The following is a 26,773-nucleotide window of genomic DNA, read 5'->3' as shown; positions in this document are numbered from 1 at the left end:
ATTCCATGGTTTGACTGAAATACTGTCATATATACATAAATAAACGGATGAAACAGAACATACATCATTTTTACAATTGATTTTATTGGCAGTGGAAAATAATTGTTTCAGTTCTAATATCCACTGAAACCAGGCAACAAATAATACTGTGACAAAAGAAACAAAAGATTTGGATATACTGTACAAAACAAGAGCATTTCAAGTGCAAAGACCACAATGTTGTGTTCTCAGTTAGCTATTGAAACTTGCAAACAATTACATTTTATTTCTGTAAGCAACAGAAAGGAAGACCACATTGTCAGACACAGATGAACATGTCTTTCCAAGTGTGCACCAACTTCAGCGTCAAACTATTCAACTGGCTGAATTCAGGATTGTCTTCCCCCCCCCCCCACCCCGCCGCCCCCACCCCGCAACCCCCCGCCCGCTCCCCCCTCATCCCCCACAAATTTCACACATTTATAGTTGTTAAATCGATGCAGGAATTACCCATTGTGCATAGTGCTGAAATGTACAGAACTGCGCACCATCAAAAATACGCTGTTAATTGCTTCCCAATGTCATTGGTACCTGGTAACATGTAGAATGTGAGAGGAAACCTTGAGTGCTATATCCTAAATATAAATATAATATAAAACGATCATGAAATTATGTACATTGATGCTATAGATACAATCATTGCATGAAATGAAACAATCAAGTTTTTGTTTCAGTAACAGGTATATCCGAGGTTCCTCATGAAGTACAAGGTTTTAATATGGTGGAAATAAACAGCACCATATTGTACATAAATTAGATATTACTTACCTGCAGTTGTTACTTTAAAGTGTTGATTAATCAGTTCCACATTCTTTTCTAGAACATACCGCAAGATCAGTACTAATTTGTGGAAAGAATTAATTTCTTAAAATTGAGTGACCGCAATCCATGAATGATTATTAATGAATAATTTTACCTGTAACTTCAGTATTATACTACATAATAATTAGTTCTCGTAAGTTACTCTGGCCTGAACCAAAGAGTACTGCATTCAAGTACGTTTTATTCACTCTATGTATACGGTGATTATTAAATCTACACAATCAAACACAGATCATCCTTTTTGTACCATCATTCAAGCCAACTGTTAATTGGGTCTTCATAGCTATCAGAATTAGACAGCTCAGAGATCACATTCGCAAAATTAAAAACGTTGGCTCTTGTATTTGCAAATGTAGATAAGTATGCTTGATTCAATATTTAAAACACTGGGTGTGTGTTGAACAGGTCACCAGATTTGTAACCAACTGTTTTGTTGAAACCCATGAATCATAGACCACCTCCTCATGTTCAATAAGTGCGGTTGCATTTGTAAAACTTTTATCCCAACACATTACATATTATGCTGATATTCACCATTTATTCTTCTTCAGCTCAGCCATTCCCCAACATGGAGTTTAAAGTTTATTTATTGTCACAAGTAGGCTTATATTAACATTGCAATGAAGTTATTATGAAAATCACCACACTCCGGCGTCTGTTCGGGTACACTGGGGGAGAATTTAGCATGACCAATGCACCTAACCAGCACATCTTTCAGGCTGTGGGAGGAAACCGGAACACCCGGAGGAAACCCACACAGACACGGGGAGAACGTGCAGACTCCGCGCAGACAGTGACCCAACCTGGCTCCCTGGTGCTGTGAGGCAGCAATGCTAACCACTGTGCCACCATCTGCAACATTATAAATCTGCCACATTATAAATAAAACCAGCCAGGCAATGTTGGCAAAGAGGCTTTTGATGGAATTTTCAGAGTTGGACATTCCTGGCTGTTCAAAAGCAAATGTGGGAGATAATGTCCCTTTAAGTGAAGTGTTAAATTTTTAAGTGGTGTCACTGATCACCATTTCTGTCACTCCAGTTATCCTGCTCTTCCCAAAACCTAAAATAAGCTAAATGCTAGGAGATATATAGATCGAGCACCCTACTCGGAATCCAGCAAGACACTCCTTCATTGCATCGAAAGCACGCACACAAGGTGGTGAATGGCAGCAAAGTGTTGAATGTACATTAACAACAGCAGAGCAGCAGGAAGCTGTCATACCTCTGACGGTAACTGGCTTTGGAGACGAGCTCGCGGGCAACATTTGCATGTTATGGGTTCACAAAACTGCATAAAATTAGATCTTTTCTGTCAAGCCATCAACAGACCCGTCACACAATGATTCACAGGGGTCAGATTTGGGAACCAGCTCAAGTAAGCGAAGCTCTTGGAAAAATGAGAACAGTTCAGCCACACGGGTAGTGGAGACAGGTTCATGGAGCCACAGCTGTTTTATCTGCTCTGGGGCCAGCTTTTACAGAACAGATTGGTGTTTTCTTTTATTGTTTGATTTTCATTCTGGCCGTCACAACCAGGTCTTTCATGATATTATGTCACAAGCTGCATCACTGCATGCTTTGCAGATGACAATGTCCCTTAAATAAAATGTCAGCACTTGTCTTTATTAGCTCCAATAAAAGTTGCATATAGTCACCCTTCAAAAATAATCTGTGTTACTGTGTGACAGCCGGGCCGTCAATGATACGCGGGCACCAACATTTTATGTTCACTGTGATGGCACAATCCGCGGGAGATGTCAAAATATTCTTGGTAATTCTCCAGGTTCGACCAATGAATCATTTCATGATATTAATGACGTTTTTAAAGTACATTTTTATTTCAAAGTCTTGTGTGTAGCTCATAAACCCACCCCTTTCTATTCTGTTGGGTGACATAAGAGGCATTCATTCTGAAAAGCATCTGGTGTGAGGGGAATGGTTCACTTAATCTGGGGCACGTGGTTTAAAAAAAAGTTTCTTTGAGTTTTTGCTACAATAAAGATAATTGCAGAAAATGCGGAAAATCTCAGCAGGTCTGACAGCATCTGTGGAGAGACAACAGAGCTAATGTTTCGAGTCTGGATGATCCTTTGTCAGAGCTGCTAATAAAGGTAATTATCCTGTTGTTACTAATTAAAAAATAAATGATCTCCAATTAAGTGACCACACTTTACTGTCAATCTAATCTCACCCAATACTCTAATGAAATTAAGGACATACAGAGCTTCAATGGCCATAAAGTCCCAACAGTGCAGAAGAGGCCATTCAGCCCATTGAGCTGCACCCACTCTCTGACAGAGTATCTTACTCAGGCCCTCTCCCCAACCCTATCCCTGTAACCCCACACATTTCCTATGGCCAATCCACCTAACCTATACATCTTTGGACACTAAAGGACAATCTAGCATGGCCAATCCACCTAACCTGCACATCTTTGGAGTGGGAGGTAACCAGAGCACCCGGAGGAAACCGGGGAGAATGTGGCAAACTCCACACAGGCAGTGACTCAAAGCCGGAATTGAACCGGGTCCCTGGAGCTGTGAGACAGTAGTGCTAACCACCGTGTCTCTCCGATGAATGAATGCTGATGATGAATCCTGATGATGATCCAAATGTTTGAGATTGCAATACTTACTAACGAAAAACATATGGGATTAACACACTAGTAGATAGTAATTATTCATCTCCTTCCCTCTCCCAACAACCGCCCCGCCCACCCCCCCTCCTCCCCACATAATGAGTCTGTATAAAAATGGGGCTAGTTGAGGTCCATTAATGAAGCTCTGCATCACTACTACAGCACACTCAGAAGACATGTTCATCATCAAAAGAAACAAGCAGTAAGTAACAAAATGTTGTACAGTCAAACAACATTAGAATTGACAGTTATCATTCACTGTTTATGTACATATTGTTTTCTTCGAATTAGTACATTTGGTAAAAGGACAATTACCACATGACAAGGCAAACTTGGCGAGAATAAATGAAAGTGCAAAACTGAGGACTGAGTAAATATCACTGCCCGAAAGAGAGAAAATAAAGGAGCATTTTTTTTAAAAATAGAATGCCCGTAAAACTTTTGATGAGCTGGGGATTGGATTACAGAAATAAAAGGAAGGACCTTTGCTTTTTTTTAATGTTCACTCAATTAAATTTGACCATAATCTCTGGGCAAATGGAGGAATACAGATCCAGTTTATGTTACAAAATGTGCTTGGTACAAAGGGATTTTCAATGGTGCCTATGGTATTTGGGTAAACAAAGTGCGTATGTGTCTATGTATATATGTGGTGTGGTGTGAGCCCCCTTTCATTTTAACTGGATAATTTAATCACTTTCAGGACTCTGATCAGCACATTTCCTGGACCACCTCTTCGCAATCACACTTGAAAAGTATATATTCAAACATAAAATGCAGCAATAAGATTCTTTCACCAGTAAAAAAAAAACAATTGAATGAACTCAATTGAATTGGCACCAGAAACTGCTGGGCACCTTTAAAATACAGGTTAAAACAAGCAGTGAGCACACTCGGAGCATGGTGCTGGCAATAAGCTTCATGAATAGAGACGTTTCTCAGATGCTGCTAATATTTTCAGAGGGGAAAAATGGATTAAAAAGCAGACACAGGCCGGAATTCTCCGGCCATTCACGCCGGCGGGATTCTCCAGTCCCGCCGGCAGCACACACCCGCCCGCGGGTTTCCCGCCAGTGTGGGGTGACGTCGACGGGAATTCCCATTGACAGTGGCGGGACCAGAGAATTCCGCTGCTAGCAAACAACACACCACCTTTCGCCGGCGGGAGGCAGGCGGCTGGGGGGGCCGGAGAATTTCGCCCACAATACTTGTTGAACATAATGAAACGATGTATTTCAAAACAATTGCGGTTAAAGTATTTGACAACTTTGGAAATCTAGCTATTTGATGAATTATTTTGATGATGATGCGTGGACAAAACCAGCTACTCAACGTGTTTGCATTCCCAAGATTAAACCAAGTGATTTTCATGCACTTTTGTTCAGCATGCTTGCTTCCCAAGAAGGGAAAGCGGGGACTACTTGCAATTTTATTAGGCAGAAACTAACTGGATGCAGAAGATGCTGATATAGCATTTCCCAAATTTATTGGACACATTGGATAACATTTGGGATGACTAAGTTGCAGCTGTTATGAAAAAAAGTTATTTATGACTTCCTATTTTGTCTGGGCTTGAACATAAAGCTGACTTTGTAGGCAACATATTGCAGGTACAGCTCAGAGTCAATTCCTTACGTGGTCCTATCCGTTCCCTGCATGTTGCTGAACTCGCCAAGTAAGATTTATGAAGAAATCATAGCATATTTTTCTTTGTGGCACTTGGGAATTTCAATTCTTTACTGAGCATATTTAAATTATTGTACTTTGCAAAACAGTTTTAAGTTCAAGAATCATTTTTGACCCACTCCCACAAAGTGCTGAATTAAAATCATGAACCCTTCATCGGCTTAGAAGGGCTCTTGTATACCAATTTATTAAAAATGAAGTTAGAAAACACGATCAACGTTTCATCAATCCTCGTATAAGTATTTTTCAAGGAACAGTCACACAGACTCAAGGGAACAAAAAAAGTGCCAGTGCTTAGCCACTTTGAAAGGGAACCTGGCTAAATTCCTCAGGAAAGATCTGGAGTAAGCGTCGGCTTGATACTAACTTCCCGAAGTCCGTTCCCTGTGTCACAGGTAGAATGGGCATGCCTACTTTAATAGCAAGCATCTGCCACATTACACTATCTGAAGCTACTATTAGATTGTCACATTCATTTAAAAATAGGGAAAAAGGCAAAGTGCCTTGATTCTTGTTTTGGAAGCCGTACTCGGAGAGAAATCACAAGAGGGAATCATCTCGTTTAAACGTTACAAGACACCTTTTGATAAAATGCTAAGATTTTTTTTAAACCCTACATCTTACAGAATATTTGAAGAACATTTCGCAATTGAAACTGCCCATTTCAAAGCCGTTCAGTTAACATTGGCGATTACTGTTATATCAGAAATTTGAAGGGCAGCGTTGAAGGTTTAAACTTTCTGGATGCTGTACTGCTTCGCAACTTCCTAAAAACAAAAGTAATATTTCCACTGTACATAATCCTTTAAAAAATATCCTTTGTAACCAGATCGGCATGTACAGCAATAAAAGGGGTGATGAGGAATAGAGAGAAGTGTTTTGACACGCAGCTTAGGAAAGGGGAACCGGAATTAAAAGAGACACAGGATTGGTTGTGTCAGGCTCAGGGATTCATCAGGGGAAAATAAAGGAAACAACTCTTTGTGTAGACACAAGTCGGAGTTAAATACAGTATTATCTTTTTTTAAAAATATGTCCAGTGGAGCAAGAGTTTCCAGGAGCTGGGAACTGCCATCAAACGGAGATTTAATGCACACAGGAGTCTGTTTAACCTCTGTTGTTTCCACAACAACCTAAAAATAATCATGATGCAAGCTACCCAGTCATATGTGATGCTACAATTAACATGGCAGACAAATAATTGCACACTTCATTCGCTGAAAACGAATAATTCCTCATCAATGGGAACAAGATGTCCTTGGAAGGTATTGGCAAGATAAAAATGGCAGCAACATTGATTAAGACGGCATTTAGGTTGAATCTACTTGCTTCAAATTCCATTAAATTATCTAAAAAAATGCTGTTACAGCCAGCCGTATTATATACATTTACATTTAAAAAAACTTGCATTACTTCATGGTCATACATTTACATACAGCAGGTGTGATACACTTGAGAAAAAATTACTACAACCAATGAAACCCACAACTGTACTTGAGGTTAAAAGTTGACATAACTTACTACTGACTGTACCAGAACAATAATACAGTAAAACAGCTCAAAAATGGATCCCTAGAATCATCTACCGGCTTTGTAAAGGATAATCCCACAAAGGAAGTCATTACTGGATAAATAAAATGATAGTTTAAGATTTTGTATCTGAAGTAAACTGTTTCCCATTTATATTCAATGTACAGCTGACACCATCTGTGCCTTTCCAATTACTCTGTAGCAGCATTTGACCTCGATTGTTGATCTCACAGAGATGTAGTGGATTATTCCCGAAAGGCAGTCAGCATGTGTCCATACAGGTAGTGGGAATGAACTGGAAGAGACAACGTGCCAATTGTTAATTATACTTTCTCCATACCTGTCCGAAAATACTCATCTCTTGCAGGGGGGTGGGAGTGCCGGGCAGGAAGGACAGTTCCGCAGACACTAGGTGCTTTGCCCAAGAGGCCATTCTTCGTATGCTAGATAGACTTGGAAATATCAGCAGCTTATTCAACTGTGGGGGGCCTCGTCTGCACAACTCTGCTCTCACCTGACCTCCACTTCCTTGATTTTTGATTTATCATAAAATCCCTACAATGCAGAAAGAGGCCACTCGGCCCATCGAATCTGCACCGACCACAATCCCACCCAGGCCCTATTCCCATAACCCCACACATTTATCCTGCTAATCCCCCTGACACTAGGGTCAATTTAGCATAGCCTATCAACCTAACTGGCACATCTTTGAACTGTGGGAGGAAACCGGAGTACCCAGAGGAAACCCACACAAACATAGAAAAACTACAGCACAAAACAGGCCCTTCGGCCCCACAAGCTGTGCTGAACATATCCCTACCCTTTAGGCCTACCTATAACGCTCCATCCTATTAAGTCCCATGTACTCATCCAGGAGTCTCTTAAAAGACCCTATTGAGTTTGCCTCCACCACCACTGAGGGCAGCCGATTCCACTTGCCCACCACCCTCTGCGTGAAAAACTTCCCCTTAACGTTTCCCCTGTACCTACCACCCAGCACCGTAAACCTGTGTCCTCTCGGGGGCACGGGGAGAAAGTGCAAATTCCACACAGACAGTGACGTAGGCCGGAATTGAACCTGGGTCCCTGACGCTGTGAGGCAGCAGTGCTAACCACTGTATCACCGTGCTGCCCAATTCGATTTATTATTGTCACATGTATTGGTATGCAGAGAAAAGTATTGTTCCTTGCTTGCTTTACAGACAAAGCATACCGTTCATAGAGTACATAGGGGAGAAGGAAAGGAGAGGGTGCAGAATGTGTTACAATCATAGCTAGGGTATAGAGAAAGATCAACTTAATATAAGGTAGGTCCATTCAAAAGTCTGATGGCAGCAGAGAAGAAGCTGTTCTTGAGTCGGTTGGTACGTGACCTCAGACTTTTGTATCTTACACTTTGCAGTTGGTGAATCATTGGATAACGAGCACAGAAAGAACCGTGGCTGTTTTTTAAATTTTCTCTCCTTCGCCCAAGGGCACTGAGGCTAGTTCCAATGCCTTAACTCCTGCTCCTGCTATCTCATCAATGATCAGTGTTTTAAGTAGCAAAGTTAAGTTTCGCTGCAGCTGGGATCGCAGCATACATTCTTCATACTGATTACCCAACACCCAAGTCACTTCATCTTCTTTCTTTAAAATCAGTTGCCCAAGAGGTCTGTAAGCCTGAACTTTTCCACTGAGCTCAATACTTGTTAGCAAGCCTTAAATACATGCCAGGTAGTTCACCGTTTACTGGTAGGATTCAGAGACCAACCACACTAATGTTCTCTACCTTTTATTTCTTTATTGTCTTTCTTCATTTTTCTTCCCCCTCCACTCTTTTCCCCCCCACTTCATCCCCCTTCCCTTACCTGTTCTCCCCCCGCTTTCCCTTTTCTACATTCTGCCTCTGTCCCATCTTCCCCCCTCTCTCTCAACATCTCCATCTGTCACAGTTTACAGCTTCTCTGCCGTTTGGCCATTCACACTCTTTATTCTCTCTGTGGACAGCCATTAGGAGTCTTGTCCCCTGGTTTCTGTGGCTATGACTCATCTTTCATTCCCTCCCCCTGCAGTATAAATATCTCCCACTTTCTGTGCCTTTTAGCTTTGACAAAGGGTCATCTGGACTCGAAACGTCGGCTCTTTTCCCTCCTTACAGATGCTGCCAGACCTGCTGAGATTTTCCAGCATTCTCTCTTTTGGTTTCAGATCCCAGCATCCACAGTAATTTGCTTTTATCCAATGTTCTTACCCGGTCTGGCCTACATGTGACTCCAGAGCCACAGCAATGTGCTTGACTCTCAACTGCCCTCGGACAACTAGGGATGGGCAATAAATGCTGGCCAGCCAGTGACGCCCATGAACCACAAATGAATAAAGGGCGGCACGGTAGCACAGTGGTTAGCACTGCTGCTTCACAGCTCCAGGGACCTGGGTTTGATTCCCGGCTTGGGTCACTGTCTGTGTGGAGTTTGCACATTCTCCTCGTGTCTGCGTGGGTTTCCTCCGGGTGCTCCGGTTTCCTCCCACAGTCCAAAGATGGGCGGGTTAGGTTGATTGGCCATGCTAAAAAAATTGCCCTTAGTATCCTGAGATGCGTAGGTTAGAGGGATTAGTGGGTAAATATGTAGGGATATGAGAGTAGGGCCTGGGTGGGATTGTGGTCGGTGCAGACTCGATGGGCCGAATGGCCTCTTTCTGTACTGTAGGGTTTCTATGAATAAAAAAACACACTTGTAATCTACAGGTGCTTTCACACATAATGGTGAAGAAATACAGGTACCCAAAGGTGACCAGATTTCAAAGTTGCCAAGTATGGATATTCCTTTTTTAATAAAAGAGTGGGATGTGGAAAAAAAAATGGAAATCAATTTCCAAAACTATTCGCAAGAGCAATCGAGTGGGTCACTTCTGTGGCTGAAAATCACTCCCATATTGCTTCGTGTGTCAGATTATCAGTGCACACCATCTAACTTTAACAAATTCTTACACTCTGCCAAAATGAGGGAGGGAGTGGGCAAGAAGAATGGGAAAGAATTTGCAATTCTGATGGTGCGTGTGCTATTCATTGGGTTACTCAATGCAACTCAGAACTCCAAAGATGTGCAGGTTAGGTAGATTGACTTTGGTAAATTTCCCCTCAGTGTGTGTTAGTGGGATAAATACGTGGGGTTACGGGGATAGGACTTGGGTGAGTCGGTGTAGACTCGATGGGCCGAATGGTGTCCTTCTGCACTGTAGGGATTCTATGATCCTTCTCAAATAAGAGTGCAAATTTAGCTCCACCATATTCAATAACTCGTGCTAGTCACTTCCTCGATGTGATGCCATCTACTGTTCGCTGACACACAGGAGAATGTTAACAGCAAATACCAAGTGAGGTGCTGTAAAGGATGGAAGCAAAGCAGACAATGTATTTCTGGTGAAAGGGCATTTGATTGTGGTGTGGGAGAGTTGACTGAACGTAACAACAAAATAAAAGTATTGCATGAAGAATTGGCATTAATGTACTGAAGAATTTTCAAGATTAAAGTAGTCAAAAAGAAGATTTGATCATTGACAGCAATGCTTTTCTAGTCGCCTTGAAAGCTGCCTGCGGATGTCGCCTGCAGAACAGTGAATTCTCCTGAGGATTGTGACAGTTCAGATAATATTTACTCTATTTTTCTTCATGGAGGGTACAGTCAGGTTACTCTCAAGGGCGGTTAGGGATGGGCAATAAAGACTGGCCTTGCCAGTAAGGACGAGTGTTCTTACAGAGAGACGCCATAAAGGATGAACCATTTTACACGCTGCCCTTGAAAACTCGGACCTTCTCAACTTGTTGACGGGAGCTTGAGAATACTGTTACTAGGCAATGCCAGCGAAACAACTGACATCATTCACTGAGCTCACTCATGAGGATAGGCTGGTTTATCATGGGAAATAGTCACGGTATTCAATTTAACACACAAGGCCTTTTCTTAATTGCACCTATTTTCCACTTGGGCATTACATGTGAGAGCAGGATTAGGCCTGGGCACTGTCTGTAACTCCTTTGCAGGACCATCAATTATTTAACTGATCATATCGCCTAGTCTGACATTTGAACCTGCTTGCACGTTTTGCTAGCAGTTTATACTTGGAAATGAAAAAGGCTAAGAGTCAGTAATAGGATTGATCTATTGATAATAACATCTTTTGCAGGCTGTTGGTAACTTTGGTCATTCACAAGTTAGTGACATGAAGAGTGTACAGGAAAGTTGTGGATAGATCCTTGTAAAAGAAAAAGCACATGGAAGTTACAAGTTGTCAGGGCTGAAGCTCTCTCAACATTGTGGGTTTGCAATTTCACATTGGAACCTGGTTACTATAATGCACAGCGATTAATTAAATTTCTCCAAATTCTCCGTTCTATCCATCTAGCGATGAACATCAGAAAGTAAAAATTGCATACTCACTGGTAATCACTGCCGACTCCCTGACCGCTCTGGCTGTCAGCAGGAGTAGGTGCGCACTGTTGATGTGTCTAACCTCTGTGTCCCTGATGTGCCAACTATATCCCAGTCAAATGACAAAAAACACACACAACATGCAGTAAGTAAGCAAGTCATGCCTGTAAGTTAGCACAAACATAGAAGTCAAGCTTCACAAGTGTTCTCCAGTTATTTCCCTTTTCCGGTGTTGCTCAGTTCCCAAGCTTCGGCCTGAAATTGGGAAGGGGTGAAACGGGGCAGACTGGGGCACAGTCTTTCCATGGTCGGCCCACTCCTACCTTCCGACTTTCTCCAACTCTCCTGAATGTCACTGATTTCTATATCCAGTATCTTCACTGAAAGCTACAAAAGAACAATTGGCAGGCTGTGTGTTTAACTATCTGCAGACAGCCCCTTCTTAAACACACAATGTTGGATACAATTTTATAAAAATCCCCATGGGACAGCACATTCTCCACCTTTGATTTAGGTGGCATGGTGGCACAGTGGTTAGCACTGCTGCCTCACAGCGCCAGGGACCCAGGTTCAATTCTGACCTCGGGCCACTGTCTCTGTGGAGTTTGCATGTTCTCCGCATGTGGGTTTCCTCCGGGTGCTCCGGTTTCCTCCCACAGTCCAAAGATGTGCGAGTTAGGTTGATTGGCCATGATAAATTGCCCCTTAGTGTCAGGGGGACTAGCAGGGTAAATATGTGGGGTTATGGGGATAAGGCCTGGGTGGGATTGTTGTCGGTGCAGGCTCGATGGGCCAAATGGCCTCCTCCGGCATTGTAGGGATTCTATGATTCACTTGGACCGATAGTGTCCGAAGGTTAGATTATGGAATGGACAATGGGGTCAGCTCAGCACTCAATTGTTTCTTTCTCCCACAGGAAGGAACATCATAAGGTGCTCCACTTCCTTAGCAACTGCATCCGACAGGGGTGCCAAGGTCAGAACCTCCACTTCAGCATTTTGTGTGTGTGTGCATGCATGTGCGCGCAAGAGTCAGATAGGAAAACCAATCCCACGGTACTTCACAGGAGAGTAATCGGATGAAAACTGAGTCAGCGGAGGAGATTTTGGGAAGAGGTGACTAAAGTTGCATGGGCTTTAAGGAACAGCTTAAAGAAGGAATGAAAGACGGAGAGGTTTCGGGGGAGAATCCCTCAGCTCGGAGCCCAGACAGACGAAGGCAGGTCTGCCAGAGGAGTGAAGGAAAGGAGGATGCACCAGATTCCAGAGTTCGGATAATGTCTTAAAGGGTTGAATACCTTCATTCAGTCCCTGATTTAAAGGAATCAAGGCATTGCTGGAAGGATCACTATTAAAGAGATTTTGCCAACAGCAGTCTAGCAGCTATCAATAATATATTCTTCAAAAATAATCCCAGCAAATTATCTCATTCGGGTCACTGGTTTATTTATTCCCTTCTTTGCTTTTTATCTGCCACTTCTCTATCCTTCTGAAGGCACCAGTTGCTAATGTTCAGTTCCCCAGGTGCCAGTTGCTCAGCGGTGCCTCAAGTTAGAAACTGCATTCAACCGAGAATGTTGAGTGTTGCCAGGTGATTTGATCACAGGCGCACTTTGCAATCAAACCTGGTTCTCACCGAACATTCAGATCTGTGCAACTGCAGAGATCTGTAGGGAGCCCGGCTGATATTGCTGTGCCTTGTCTTGGGTGCAGGTCCAGTTGAGATAATGTAACTCAACACAGACCTGATGATCTCTGACCCCATGTCTCAACGCCTTAACTAGCTTGTTAACGGCATGTTAATATTTTGTTAAGAAACACAAGTGAAGAGCACTCTTGAATTAGGTACCTTGATCACATATAAATAGGGGACAGCTGGGGCACTGGGTGTGAGATGAAAGAGCTGAGAGACTGAACAAAGTCAATAAACTCTCTCAGGAAAGAAAAGCGCCACATCTCGACTTCACTGACCCGCTTAGAATCATAGAATCCCTACAGTGCAGAAGGAGGCCATTCGGCCCATCGAGTCTGCACCAACCATAATCCCACCCAGGCTCTATCCCCACAATCCCATGCATTTACCTCAGCTAGTCCCCCTGACACTAAGGGTTAATTCAACATGACCAATCCGCCTAACCCGCACATCTTTGGACTGAGGGGGGAAACCGGAGCACCCGGAGGAAACCCACGCAGACACGGGGAGAATGTGCAAACCCCACACAGACAGTGACCCAAGCCGAGAATTGAACCCGGGTCCCTGGCGCTGTGAGGCGTGAATTCAAATTCCACCATCTGCCGGTGTGGGATTCGAACCCAGGTCCGCAGAACACGAGCTGGGTCTCCGGGTTAATAGTCTAGCGATAATGCCACGAGGCCATCGCCTCCCCCAACTTAACTTCTATTAATGCAGCTTAATGCTTAACTTCTATTAATGATGTGGAGATGCCGGCGTTGGACTGGGGTAAACACAGTAAGAAGTCTAATAACACCAGGTTAAAGTCCAACAGGTATATTTGGTCCAAACGCCACTAGCTTTCGGAGCGCTGCTCCTTCGTCAGGTGGAGGTGGGAGATCTCCCACTCCACCTGATGAAGGAGCAGCGCTCCGAAAGCTAGTGGCGTTTGCTACCAAATAAACCTGTTAGACTTCAACCTGGTATTGTTAGACTTCTTACTTACTCCTATTAATGCAGCTGGATCACAGGGAGAGCGTAAGGTCAGTATTTTGCACTGGGTAATGTTAGTAAGTCACAGCACTGCTTTGCTGCCAATCCACTGCTTGACACACATACACAGACTGCAGTGGGTCTGTGATGGGTATATAAAATTCACCATCTGGCACAGTGGCAAGCACTGCTGCCTCACAGCACCAGGGACCCAGATTCAATTCTGGCCTTGGGTGACTGTGCAAATTTCTCCCCGTGTCTATGCGGGTTTCCTCCGGGTGCGCCGGTTTCCTCCCACAGTCCAGAGATGTGGAGGTTAGGTGGATTGGCCATGCTTAAAAAAAAAATGCCCCTTAGTGTCAGGGGGATCAGCAGGGTAAATATGTGGGGCAATAGGGCCTGGGTGGGATTGTTGTTGGTGCAGGCTCGATGGGCCAGACGGCCTGCTTTTGTACTGTAGGGATTCTATAATCTTCTTTGATTTTTATTAGCACTTCATGCGTTTCGGCTGAGCTAGAAATGAATAGGTAAATGCTCTGAAGCAAACATCAGAAAGCATTAAGAATGGACTTCCTGGCAGTAAGATTTCTAATGAATTATTGGAGGAACCCTAAAGACTACTGAATTAAGTAAAATGGGTTTATTTTCATTATCCCCCTGGAAACTAAACCAGAAACAATTGACAGTAATAAGAAGTGAAAGAGCGAGAAAGCTCCATTACCTTTTAGGTTTTGGAATTGAATAATTCATGTTGAGAAATCTCTTCCTGCAGCTTTGGACATAAATCACCCTTGGGCAGTTACACATGTTACATTGTTTGAAGTCTTATTTCACAGCATGCAATCGGGTTCAAATATTAATGCCTTGTTAGAGTTGCCAATTGGTGCAGTGCATTTTTAACATTAAAACAAAGGTTTGATATTTCAGTCTCTGATGACGCTAATCAATACAACGATGTCCGTTCCACATTATGTTGACACTGAAAGTGTTCTAATTCCACTTCATGCACTTCAATGTTAAGTCACTGCAACCCAGCCATTTGTTAGTCAGACTTATTAAGGATAAATACAGATCGGCCAAGCTCAGTATGACCTTCGCTATCACTGTAGTTAATCGATTCCTCGTCACACACCGAGTTACATTATATTCACATTGTGAATCGATGATTTGACTCTTGCTCATGTAATTGACAGTGGGCTGAGAGTCAGCGAGGGGTGGGTTTAATTTACCTTCTGGTTGGATTTTCTTCGGTTGTACTGCCGGAGCGGGGCTGGACATTGCTGTCACCCGGAACCCTGCGGGTAGCGTTTCTGTCGACCCTGCCATCATAGTGACACTGTGGATCTCTCGTGGTCGGAAGCGCTTCCTCCACGACGGTGCTCGTCGAAAGCTTTTGTCATCACCCTGTAATACCAGAAGGAATAAAATTGTGATGCTGCTCGAATTACCTAGCTAGTCATATATCATATCATACATATTATATGTGCCATATCATATATATATCATATATATCATATCATACATATTATATGTGTCATATCATATATATATCGTATCTATCATATCATGCATATTATATATATAATATATCATATTATACATCCCATCATATATTTTATATTAAGCTGATCTTTCTCTTCTGCTCACCTGTAGCAGCAACACTATATTCCTCACCCTATCCTTTTCCTCATGTACTCTATGAACAGTATGCTTTGTCTGTATAGCATGCAATAAACAATACTTTTTACTGTATCCCAATACATGTGACAATAAAATCAAATCAAATCATAGGCAGAGAATCACCATTGATAGCTTATCGTTTCATTCCTGCACCGTTATCTCTGGTGAGGCCTCAAGGCGATTTAGTCAAGTTGAGTGAGTGGGCACACACATGGCAGATGTGGTATAGGTGTCTAAGTGTGAGGTTATCCACTTGGGTAGAAAAAAGCAGAAAGGCAGAGTATAACATAAATAGCGATAGATTGGGAAATGCTGACACGCAAAGGGACCTGGCTGTCCTTGTACAGCAGTCACTGATAGCAAGCATGCAGATACAGCACGCAGTTAGGAAGACAAATGGTATGCTGGCCTTTATTGTAAGAGGATTTGAGTAAGGAGCAGGAATGTCTTATTGCAGCTGCACAGGGCCTTGCTGAGACCACACACCTGAAGACCAACAAGGAGTTGGTCGCCTTCCTTAAGAAGGGATATACTTGCAGCAAAGATTCACCAGACTGGAATGGTAGGATTGTCATATCAGGAGAGGTTGGGTCAACTAGATCTGTATTCACAGGAATGGAGAAGAATGAGCAGGGATCCCATTGAAACGTAGAAAATTCTGGCAGGGCTGGATAGACTGGATGCAGGGATGATGTTCCCCCCAGCTGGGGTGTCTAGATCAAGGGGTCACAGTTGCAGGGTATAGGGTAGGACATTTAGGATGGAGATTAGGAGAAATTTCTTCACCAGGTGGACTTGTGGAATTCTCTATCACAGAAGGGTATGGAGGCCAAGTCACTGAATATATTTAAGAAGGGAATAGATAGATTTCTAGACGCTAAACACATCGAGGAGTATGGGGAGAGAGCAGGAGTATGGCACTGAGGTAGAGGATCAGCCATGATCATGTTGAATGGCGGAGCAGGCTCTACTACTGCTCCTATTTTCTGTGTCCGCCCCAAGGATCTACCCTTGTCCCACTCCTATTTCTCATTTACACATTACTCTTTAACAGACATGTTAATGAACACAATGTAAGATTCCAAATGTATGCTCATGACAGCTCGCTTTACCTCACCAGCACTTCACTTGATCTCTCCAGTCTTGCTAAATTGTTAGCTTGCTTATCCAACACACAGTACTGGATGAGTCGAAATTTCCTCCAATAAAATAATGGGAACTGTAGCCATTGGAACTAAATGGTCTTGTTAGCCACAGAGAACATGGTTTTGTACGAGGGAGGTCATGTCTCAGTAATTTAATTGAGTTTTTTGAGGAGGTCAAAAGTGATTGACGAGGGAATGGCGATGGATGTTGTCTACATGGACTTTAGCAAAGCGTTTGACAGGGTCCCTCATGGCAGGCTGGTGCAAAAGATTAAATTTCAAGGGATCAGGGGTGAACTAGCTAGATGGATTCAGAACTGGTTCGGCCATAGAAGACAGAGGATAGCGGTGGAAGGATGTTTTTCTGAATGGAGGTCTGTAATTAGTGGTGTTCCGCAGGGATCAGTGCTGGGACCTCTGCTGTTTGTAATATATATAAATGACTTGGAAGAAAACATAGCTGGTCTGATTAGCAAGTTTGCAGATGATACTAAGTTTGGCGGAGTTGTGGATAGTGACGAAGATTGTCAGAGAATACAGATAGGGTGGAAAATTGGGCAGAGAAATGGCAGATGGAATTTAATCTGGAGAAATGCGAGGTGATGTATTTTGATAGATCCAATTCAGGTGGGAGCTATAAAATAAATGGTAGAATCATCAAGAGCATCGACACACAGAGAGATCTGGGAGTACAGGTCCACAGATCCTGAAAAGTGGCAGCACAGGTGGAAAAGGTGGTGAAGAAAGAATATGGCATGACTGCTTTCATTGGATGGGGCATTGAGTATAAAAGTTGGCAAATTGTTACAGTTATATAAAATGTTGGTTCGGCCACATTTGGAATACGGTGTCCAATTCTGGTCACCACATTACCAGAAGGACATGGAGGCTTTGGAGAGAGTACAGAAAAGATTTACCAGGCTGCTGCCTGGTATGGAGCGTATTAGCTATGAGGAGAGATTGAATAAACTGGGACTGTTTTCCCTGGAAAGACGGAGGCTGAGGGGCGACCAGATAGAGGTTTATAAAATTATGAGAGGTATCGATAGGGTGAACAGTTGGAAGCTTTTTCCCGGGGCAGAAATGACAATTACAAGGGGGCACAAGTTCAAGATAAGGGGGGAAAGGTTCAGTGGAGATGTGCGGGGGAAGTTTTTTACACAGAGGGTGGTGGAGCCTGGAATGTGCTGCGAAGTGAGGTGGTTGAGGCAGTTACGTTAGCCACATTTATGACTTAAGTTGATAGACATATGAACAAACGGAGAATAGAGGGATATAAGCGGTTGGTCTAGATAGGTAAACGTGATTGGCGCAGGCTTGGAGGGCTGAAGGGCCTGCTCCTGTACTGTACTGTTCTTTGTTCTCCCCCTCACCCCCCTTCCCCCGAGACCAACTCCACGGAATCCATATCGCTCCCTGGTAACTGACGGTGCACCAGACTGTTCGCATATTTGACCCCGAGATAAACTTTCAACCACATTTCCACACCATCATCAACACTGCCTATTTCTGCCTTGGTAACACTGTCCAACTCTGTCCCTGCCCTTCAGCATACATGCCTTCAGACTTGACTATCCTAACACACTTCTGGCTGGCCTCCCACATATTACCCCACATAATCTTGAGGCCACCCAAAACTTTGACGTTTGGGTCCTCACCCAAATCCTGTTCACCTATCACCCTTGCGCTCGCTGAACGGACATAGGCTCCTTGTTAAACAATGATTTCATTTTAAAATTCTCATCCTTCTTTGCAAATCCTTCCGTAGCCTCACGCCCCCTCCCTATCCTTGTAACATCCTCCAGCCCGACAAGTCTGCGAGATAGCTGCACTCCTGTAATTCTGGCCTGTTGAGCACTCTCCATCATTAGTTTTGGACAGTGTGGGGGAGGATGACTCTCCAGGGGTAAGCCACAGTGACCAGGTCACTGGCACACAGTCAGGCTCTGTGGCCCGGAAAGGAAAGAGAGGGATTAGGAGAGCAATAGTGGTGGGGGATGCGTCGGTTAGAGGCACGGACAGGCGATTCTGTGGGTACGAACGGGACTCCAGGATGGTAGTCTGCCTACCTGGTACTGGGGTCATGGATGTCTCCGAGCGGATAGGAGGCATATTAAAAGGGGAGGATAAAGAAACGGATGTCATTGTACACATTGGTGCAAATGACGTAGATAGGAAGAGCAGGGGGATCCTACGAGAGCAATTCAGGGAGTTGGGAAATAGGCTAAAAAGTAGGGCCTCCAGGGTGGCCATCTCTGGGCTGCTCCCAATGCCTCGTGCCAGTGAGGCTAAGAATAGGGAGATAGTACAATTGAATGCTTGGCTAAAGGACTGGTCCAGGAGGGAGGGCTTAATTTTCCTAGATCAATGGGAAGTTTTCAGGAGAGGATGGCACCTGTACAAGAAGGACGGGTCACAACTAAGTTGGAAGGGCACGAATATCCTGGCTGGGAGTTCTGCTAGTGCAGTTCGGGGGGGTTTAAACTAGTATGGCAGGGGGGAGGGGATCAAAATATTAGGTCTACAAGTGTAGAGGCTGGGGACGAGCTTGGGGCTGGGACAAGGCTGGCAAAGAAGAAGAGCACTCTGGGGGAGGATGACCTCACTGGGCCTGGAGGTCTGGAGTGCTTATACTTCAATGCAAGGAGCGTAGCAGGTAAGACAGATGAACTTAGGGCCTTAATGCTCACGAGGAATTTGGATGTGGTTGCGGTGACAGAGACTTGGTTGAAAGAGGGACAGGACTGGCAGCTGAATATTCCGGGGTACAAGTGTTTTAGGCGAGACAGAGGAGGGGCCAAAAGAGGTGGGGGAGTAGCAGTATTAGTTGGAGAGCATATTACAGCGGTGCAGAGGGAGGACAATTCAGAGGGGTCGTGTAACGAGTCACTCTGGGTGGAGCTTAGAAACAGGAAGGGCGCAGTCACTATGTTGGGGGTGTACTACAGGCCCCCCAACAGCCCAAGGGAAGTGGAAGAACGGATATGTCAGGAGATACTGGATAGGTGCAGGAAAAATAGGGTTGTTGTAGTGGGAGACTTCAATTTCCCTGGTATAGACTGGAAATCGCTGAGAGCAGGGACTCTGAATGGGGAGGAATTTGTAAAATGCATACAGGAGGGTTCTTTGGAACAATATGTAGATAGCCCGACTAGAGAGGGGGCTATACTGGACCTCGTACTGGGGAATGAGCCCGGTCAGGTCTTCAAAGTTTCAGTTGGGGAACATGTGGCAAATAGTGACCACAATTCTGTTAGCTTTAGGATAGTGATGGAAAAGGATGAGTGGTGTCCCAAGGGTAAGGTGTTGGATTGGGGGAAGGCTAACTTTAGTGGGATTAGGCAGAAATTGGCAGCTCTTGATTGGGAGAGGCTGTTTGAGGGTAAATCCACATCTGGCATGTGGGAGTCTTTTAAGGAACAGTTGTTAGGGCTACAGGACAGGCATGTGCCTGTTAAAAAGAAGGATAGGAAGGGTAGGATTCGAGAACCGTGGATAACCAGGGAAATTGAGGGACTGGTCAAAAAGAAAAGAGAGGCGTATGGTAGGTCCAGGCAGCAAAAAACGGAGGGAGCTCTGGAGGAGTACAAAGAAAGTAGGAAAGAACTCAAACGGGGAATTAGAAGAGCAAAAAGGGGTCACGAAATGTTCTTGGCAGACAGGATTAAGGAGAATCCCAAGGCATTTTATTCATACGTTAGGAACAAAAGGGTTGTCAGGGAAAAAATCGGACCTCTCAGGGACAAAAGTGGGGAATTATGCTTGGAGCCCAAAGAAGTAGGGGAGATCCTAAATGAATACTTTGCGTCGGTATTCACAAAGGAGAGGGATGTGTTGACTGGGAGTGTCTCGGAGGGGAGTGTTGAACCATTGGAGAAAATCTCCATTACAAAGGAGGAAGTGTTAGGTTTGTCAGAGAATTTAAAGACTGACAAATCCCCAGGGCCTGATGGAATCTATCCAAGGCTGCTCAGGGAGACGACAGATGAAATCGCTGGGCCACTGACGCAAATCTTTGTCTCGTCACTGGACGCAGGTGAGGTCCCAGAGGATTGGAGGATAGCTAATATGGTCCCGTTATTTAAGAAGGGTAGGAAGGATAACCCGGGTAATTATAGGCCGGTGAGCTTGACGTCCGTGGTGGGGGAAGTTGTTGGAGAAGATTCTTAGAGATAGGATGTATGCGCATTTAGAAAGGAATAAACTCATTAACGATAGTCAGCATGGTTTTGTGAGAGGGAGGTCATGCCTCACTAACCTGGTGGAGTTTTTTGAAGAAGTGACCAAAATGGTTGACGAGGGAAGGGCCGTGGATGTCGTCTATATGGACTTTAGTAAAGCGTTTGACAAAGTCCCTCATGGTAGGCTGGTGAAAAAGGTTGGATCTCACGGGATAAAGGGGGAGGTGGCTAGATGGGTGGAGAACTGGCTTGGTCACAGAAGACAGAGGGTGGTAGTGGAAGGGTCTTTTTCCGGCTGGAGGCCTGTGACTAGTGGTGTTCCGCAGGGCTCTGTATTGGGACCTCTGCTGTTTGTGATTTATATAAATGATCTGGAAGAAGGTGTAACTGGGGTGATCAGTAAGTCTGCGGACGACACAAAATTGGCAGGACTTGCAGATAGTGAGGAGCATTGTCAGAAGCTACAGAAGGATATAGATAGGCTGGAAATTTGGGCAAAGAAATGGCAGATGGAGTTCAATCCTGATAAATGCGAAGTGATGCATTTTGGTAGAAATAATGTAGGGAGGAGCTATATGATAAATGGCAGAACCATAAAGGGTGTAGATACGCAGAGGGACCTGGGTGTGCAAGTCCACAGATCCTTGAAAGTGACGTCACAGGTGGAGAAGGCGGTGAAGAAGGCATATGGCATGCTTGCCTTTATAGGGCGGGGCATAGAGTATAAAAGTTGGGGTCTGATGTTGCAGATGTATAGAACGTTGGTTCGGCCGCATCTGGAATACTGCGTCCAGTTCTGGTCGCCACACTACCAGAAGGATGTGGAGGCTTTGGAGAGAGTACAGAGGAGGTTTACCAGGATGTTACCTGGTATGGAGGGGCTTAGTTATGAGGAGAGATTGGGTAAACTGGGGTTGTTCTCCCTGGAAAGACGGAGGATGAGGGGAGACTTAATAGAGGTGTATAAAATTATGAAAGGCATAGATAAGGTGAACGGTGGGAAGCTTTTCCCCAGGTCAGTGGTGACGTTCACGAGGGGTCATAGGTTCAAGGTGAAGGGGGGGAGGTTTACACAGATATCAGACGGACATATTTTACACAGAGGGTGGTGGGGGCCTGGAATGTGCTGCCAGGCAAGGTGGTGGAGGCGGACACACTGGGAACGTTTAAGATTTATCTAGACAGCCATATGAACGGAGTGGGAATGGAGGGATACAAAAGAATGGTCTAGTTTGGCGCGGGCTTGAAGGGCCGAAGGGGCCTGTTCCTGTGCTGTATTGTTCTTTGTTCTTTAGTTTTTGCACCTTCAGTTGCCTAGGCCCCCAAGCTCTGGACTACCTGCTCTTTTATATTTTTGACTCTATCCCTCATTTTCCTCCTTTAAGATAGATAGTTCAAACTAATGGCGAAAATTAATGAATGTTTTGGTAAAAACATGGGCTAACCTGCTGATATTTTGGCATTGTTAGTTTATTACAAATTACAGTTACATAAGTTTAGTAATATAGTAAATTCTGACTGCCCGGCATGAACAGTAATAGGGCTAACAGTCAAAGGAATGGCTGAAGAGATAAGCTTTCAGAATACATTTGAAGATTGGAAGAGGAGCAATAGGTGAGAAGGTTCCTCAATATACGATTGAATAACTTAAAGCACAGAGGACCAGGGTCAGAGAAAAGTGGGAGAAGTGCTGGAGAAGGTTGCTAAGCAAGGCCAAAGCCTTGGAGCGACAGGAAAATGAAGAGGAATCCATTTAATTTTCCCTACGCCCATTTAAGTTTTTCTTTTTATTTCAAATTAATTCAGTATGACTTAAAGGATGGGACAATAGTCATGGGGGAATTTTCCTGTCCCATCCAGCACGGGAATCCTAGCGGGTGGGACACGGACATGCGAAGGTCCGTTGACCTCGGGCAGGATTGTCCGGTCTTTGGGCGAGCGCGGCCGGAATATCCTGCCCTTCGTGTGGGAGTTTGGCAAAATTAACGGGTGTAGATTGAAATTTGGGAGCTGACAGAGTTGGTGATGAAGAAAGGATCTCTGAGTGGAGGAGGTAACGGGCAGCCTCAGAGACAGATTAGGACTAGATTCAGTCTGAGTGAATAGCTTCGAGGTGGATGCAACCAGAACGATGACTCAGAGGTTTTGGTGGGAGCCAAACAGAAGGCCTTTATTGGAGGAATGGGTTAAGTCATTGTTGGAGATATGCCGAAAGCATTCGCCACAGCTTAGATCGAGGGTAGGGCCAGGCAGAAAAGTAAATCATATAAAGTGCAGTTTTTAAAACCAATTACAATCACCTTACATTTACTTAATTATAATATCCAATTGATAAAAGGTTTCTACTTTCCTCAATTAAGTATTGTTTTCCCTTATCTTATAGGCATTCCTTGTCTGGATATTAGAACATGAATCATTCTGTTGTCCAATGCATGATTTAAAGCCTTTTCCCAGCATAGTACCTTTCTCTCTCTTCCTTATCTGAAGGTCAGGTGTCTGGAACTAGCTGTTTACTATCCTGCAGTTAAACATTTTGTGATTACTCTCTGTTAATCCTTTCACTGGACAGTTATTAATATGACTTATTTTCCTCCATAATTATTAGTATGGGTATTAATCCCCCTCAAACATAATTTCCCTGTCTCAAAACCATGTTGGACCTGTGATTGCTTTGAATTTATGTAAGTGCCCTGCCATAACATCTTTAAGTTATAACATTTTTCCAAAGACAAATGTTAAACTAACTTGTCATCTGTAGTTTCTTGCTTTCTGTCTTCCTTTTTAAATGAAGGAGTTACATTTGTTGTTTTCCAATCAAATAGAACCTTCCTTGAATATACTGAATTTTGGAAAATTAAAATTAACACTCAAAGACTCTTTCTTCCGGTGGATGGAGCTATTACAAGGGGGCATAACTATAGGGTTCGTGGTGGGAGATATAGGAAGGATATCAGAGGTAGGTTCTTTACGCAGAGTGTGGTTGGGGTGTGGAATGGACTGCCTGCAGTGATAGTGGAGTCAGACACTTTAGGAACATTGAAGCGGTTATTGGATAGGCACATGGAGCACACCAGGATGATAGGGAGTGGGATAGCTTGATCTTGGTTTCAGATAAGCTCGGCACAACATCGTGGGCTGAAGGGCCTGTTCTGTGCTGTACTGTTCTATGTTCTCTATGTTCTAAATGGGAAGATGGAAGAAGTTGAGGAGGACAAGAAAGGATAATGCAACATAACATTCAAAACCCAGCCTTTTCGGAAAGGTCCTGTCTCCCATGAATCCAACGTAAGCGAGTCAAAAATTCAGGATACTCAAATACAGCCAGGATGCTGCCTAGATTTTCCACAACAAGAGTATGAACGAATCCCTAATACTCACATCATCCAACTTCCGCTCAGTTCCTAAGGCCAATAGGTTGTTGAATTCACGTTCCAAGACCTGTCTTGCCTATTAAAAAAAATGATCACAATCCATTTTTAACTTCATAGCCATTGTAATTATTTGGAAATCAAATGGACAGAGGAAAGGAAGACATTGGGACAAAGGCTTACTTGTGTATTTTGTGTGGGGATTTGTAACAATAACGCTAGACTGTTGTAATCAAAATTTTCATCCAGGGCTACCAAGGCTCCGTGCACCCCACTTTCGATTATGTTGTTGGCATACTCCCGGAGTCCGATCGACTGCACCCAGTGAATGACTTGATCGTTAGTCCACACCAACACGTCTAGGCAAGAGTCAAATAAAGATCATTATTGAGCCGTCAAAAAATGTTGTGCGCATCAACTTGGATTTTTAAACAGGGAACTTCTTCAATTCTGGGAAAAGCCATGTTTCTTACACAGCTTTATGTTCAGCAGGCCAGGGCAGTGATTGACAGTTCTGAAGACTCCGTCTGAGTGATTCGCAAACTCAGCATATTCTTCAGAAACCACGATTCAGTGAAGGAACAGATGAGACAGGACAGGAGACATGGTTCAGTATTCTCAAATTACACTGGAATTCCATAAAGGAGCTTCAGTTACGTAAGAGAATCAGCTTATGAATAACTGAAACAGGAAAGAAAAGAGCCCAGAGGCACCACAAATCCTCTTCAATCGTATTTCAAAAAATCTTCCATTCGGATTTCTGTTTGAAATGAGGTACTTTCCTCTTCATAGAGACTCATCATTTCAGATCTCCAAGCACAGCCTGGGAAGTCGAATCTACTAAAGAGTGGGTGGCTCAGCAATCTTCATCATCATCAAAGCTTGCAGGAGATGTCTTAACCCAACAGTCCACCTTACATAACCTACATTTAAGCAAGGCAAGGCCAAAACTGACTCAGGTCCCCAGACAGAAAAAAGCCTCACTAAATTGAAGGTTTCGAAGCGAGATAGGAAATAGACTAGTCTTTTCTTGAACACATGAGGGCTATTTTATATCAAATAGTACTTTACAAAGGATGTGCAAGTTAGATGAATTGTCCAAAACGAATGCTGAATTCCCCTTAGTGACCATAGATGTGAAGGTTAGGGGGATTAGCGGGGTAAATGTGTAGGGTTATGGGGATAGGGCAGGGGTAAGATGCTCTGTCGGAGAGTCAGCACAGACTCGATGGACCTAATGGCCCCCTTCTTCACGGTAAGGATTCTACGAAAGGCGATAATTCCATAATGGTCTCATAAGCAGTTAATATGACCAATACTGCAAATGATCATTCTGCCTCAACTGATCAATATTTTATAATACTTTACATACTGCTGCACCAACCAGCACCAAACAGCTGATTAAATCCTGCGCAGATCATTAGTGCTACAAACCTGTTAGATCTTTCGGAAGGTGAATGCTTTTATTCTGTTCCAGGTTCTAAATAAAGCAATGCTAATGTACGAAGTGTGCAGTTATGTTCAAAATCCTCGAATGATACACCAGTAAAACCCTTGTTAAGGACAATCATAGAATCCCTACATTGCTGAAGGAGGCCATTTGGCCCATCAAGTCATCACTAACTCTTTGAAAGAATATCTTACTCAGTCCTTCTCCCTCCCCTATCCCCATACTTCCACACATTTACCGTGGCTAATCCATCTAACCTACACACCTTGGGACATGAAGGGGCTTTTTTTTTAACCATGGCCAATCAACCTAACCTGAACATCTTTGGACTGTGGAGGAAACCTGAGCACTCGGAGGAAACCCACGGGGAGAAAGTGCAAATTCCACGCAGACTGTCACCCGATTCTTCGGTATGCTTCCATGAAGGCGTCAAGCTTGAAGATTCCGTTCTGAGGGGGCTGTGATGGTGATGTCATCCGCATCCTGAAATTCCACGAATGGTGTCAGAGTCTTTTGCTTCTTGGGTTTCAACCGGCTGAGGTGGAAATATTTTCTGTCCATCCTGGAGACTATGTCCACTCCATTGGGAAGTTTGTTCTTGACAAGGTGATGAATGATGGTGATAAAGATGGAAAAAAGAGTGGGAACGATGACACATCCCTGCTCCACTCCAGTCTTGACCTCAAGAATTTTGTCACCTTTCTGTCAGTGATGACTATCGATGACATCTTGTCACGGAGGAGTCGGAGGAGGTTGATGAATTTCTCTGGACAGCTGACCTTTGACAGGGCTTTCCACAGCATTTCCCAATTGACTGAATCAAAAGCCTTGGTCAGATCAACGAAGGCCATATAGAATGATTGACGTTTCTCCTGACATTTCTCTTGAAGTTGTCAAACAACTAAAATGACGTCCATTTTTCCATGGTTTGGTTGAAAGCCACACTGGTATTCCGGAAGGATTTCTTCAGGGATTAGGAGAAGACGGCTAACAATGATTCTCCTGGTGATGGAGAGAAGGGAGATTCCTGGGTAATTCTTGCAGTCTGCCTTGTCTCCTTTCTTGAAGATGGTGGCAATGATGGCATTCCTGAGGTCAGCAGGGTTTCTTCTCTGTCCGAGATTTTCAGGAACAGCTGATGGAGATGATGGGTGAT

At 43.9% G+C, this 26,773-nt stretch overlaps 1 protein-coding gene across 3 annotated transcripts in view; it reads right to left on the bottom strand.

The window, feature by feature from the left end:
- Nucleotides 1–472: 472 nt before the first annotated feature.
- Nucleotides 473–26,773, bottom strand: part of LOC144479200 (liprin-alpha-2-like) — a 159,063-nt gene continuing 132,762 nt past the window's right edge. For 2 of the 3 annotated variants that reach the window (XM_078197859.1, XM_078197862.1), the window contains 5 exons: nucleotides 24,351–24,526; nucleotides 24,178–24,246; nucleotides 15,023–15,197; nucleotides 11,139–11,233; nucleotides 473–7,012 (listed from right to left, as the gene is read on the bottom strand). In XM_078197859.1, coding sequence (XP_078053985.1) covers nucleotides 11,175–11,233; nucleotides 15,023–15,197; nucleotides 24,178–24,246; nucleotides 24,351–24,526 — 479 coding nt within the window. In that variant the 3' untranslated portion in view covers nucleotides 473–7,012; nucleotides 11,139–11,174. The remainder of the gene's footprint in view (nucleotides 7,013–11,138; nucleotides 11,234–15,022; nucleotides 15,198–24,177; nucleotides 24,247–24,350; nucleotides 24,527–26,773) is intronic. The other variant, XM_078197860.1, reaches the window with a different exon arrangement.

The sequence above is a fragment of the Mustelus asterias genome, chromosome 25 (assembly GCF_964213995.1).
Source record: "Mustelus asterias chromosome 25, sMusAst1.hap1.1, whole genome shotgun sequence".
NCBI classification, from domain to species: Eukaryota; Metazoa; Chordata; class Chondrichthyes; order Carcharhiniformes; family Triakidae; genus Mustelus; species Mustelus asterias.
This window is presented reverse-complemented; position numbering and strand designations above follow the sequence as displayed.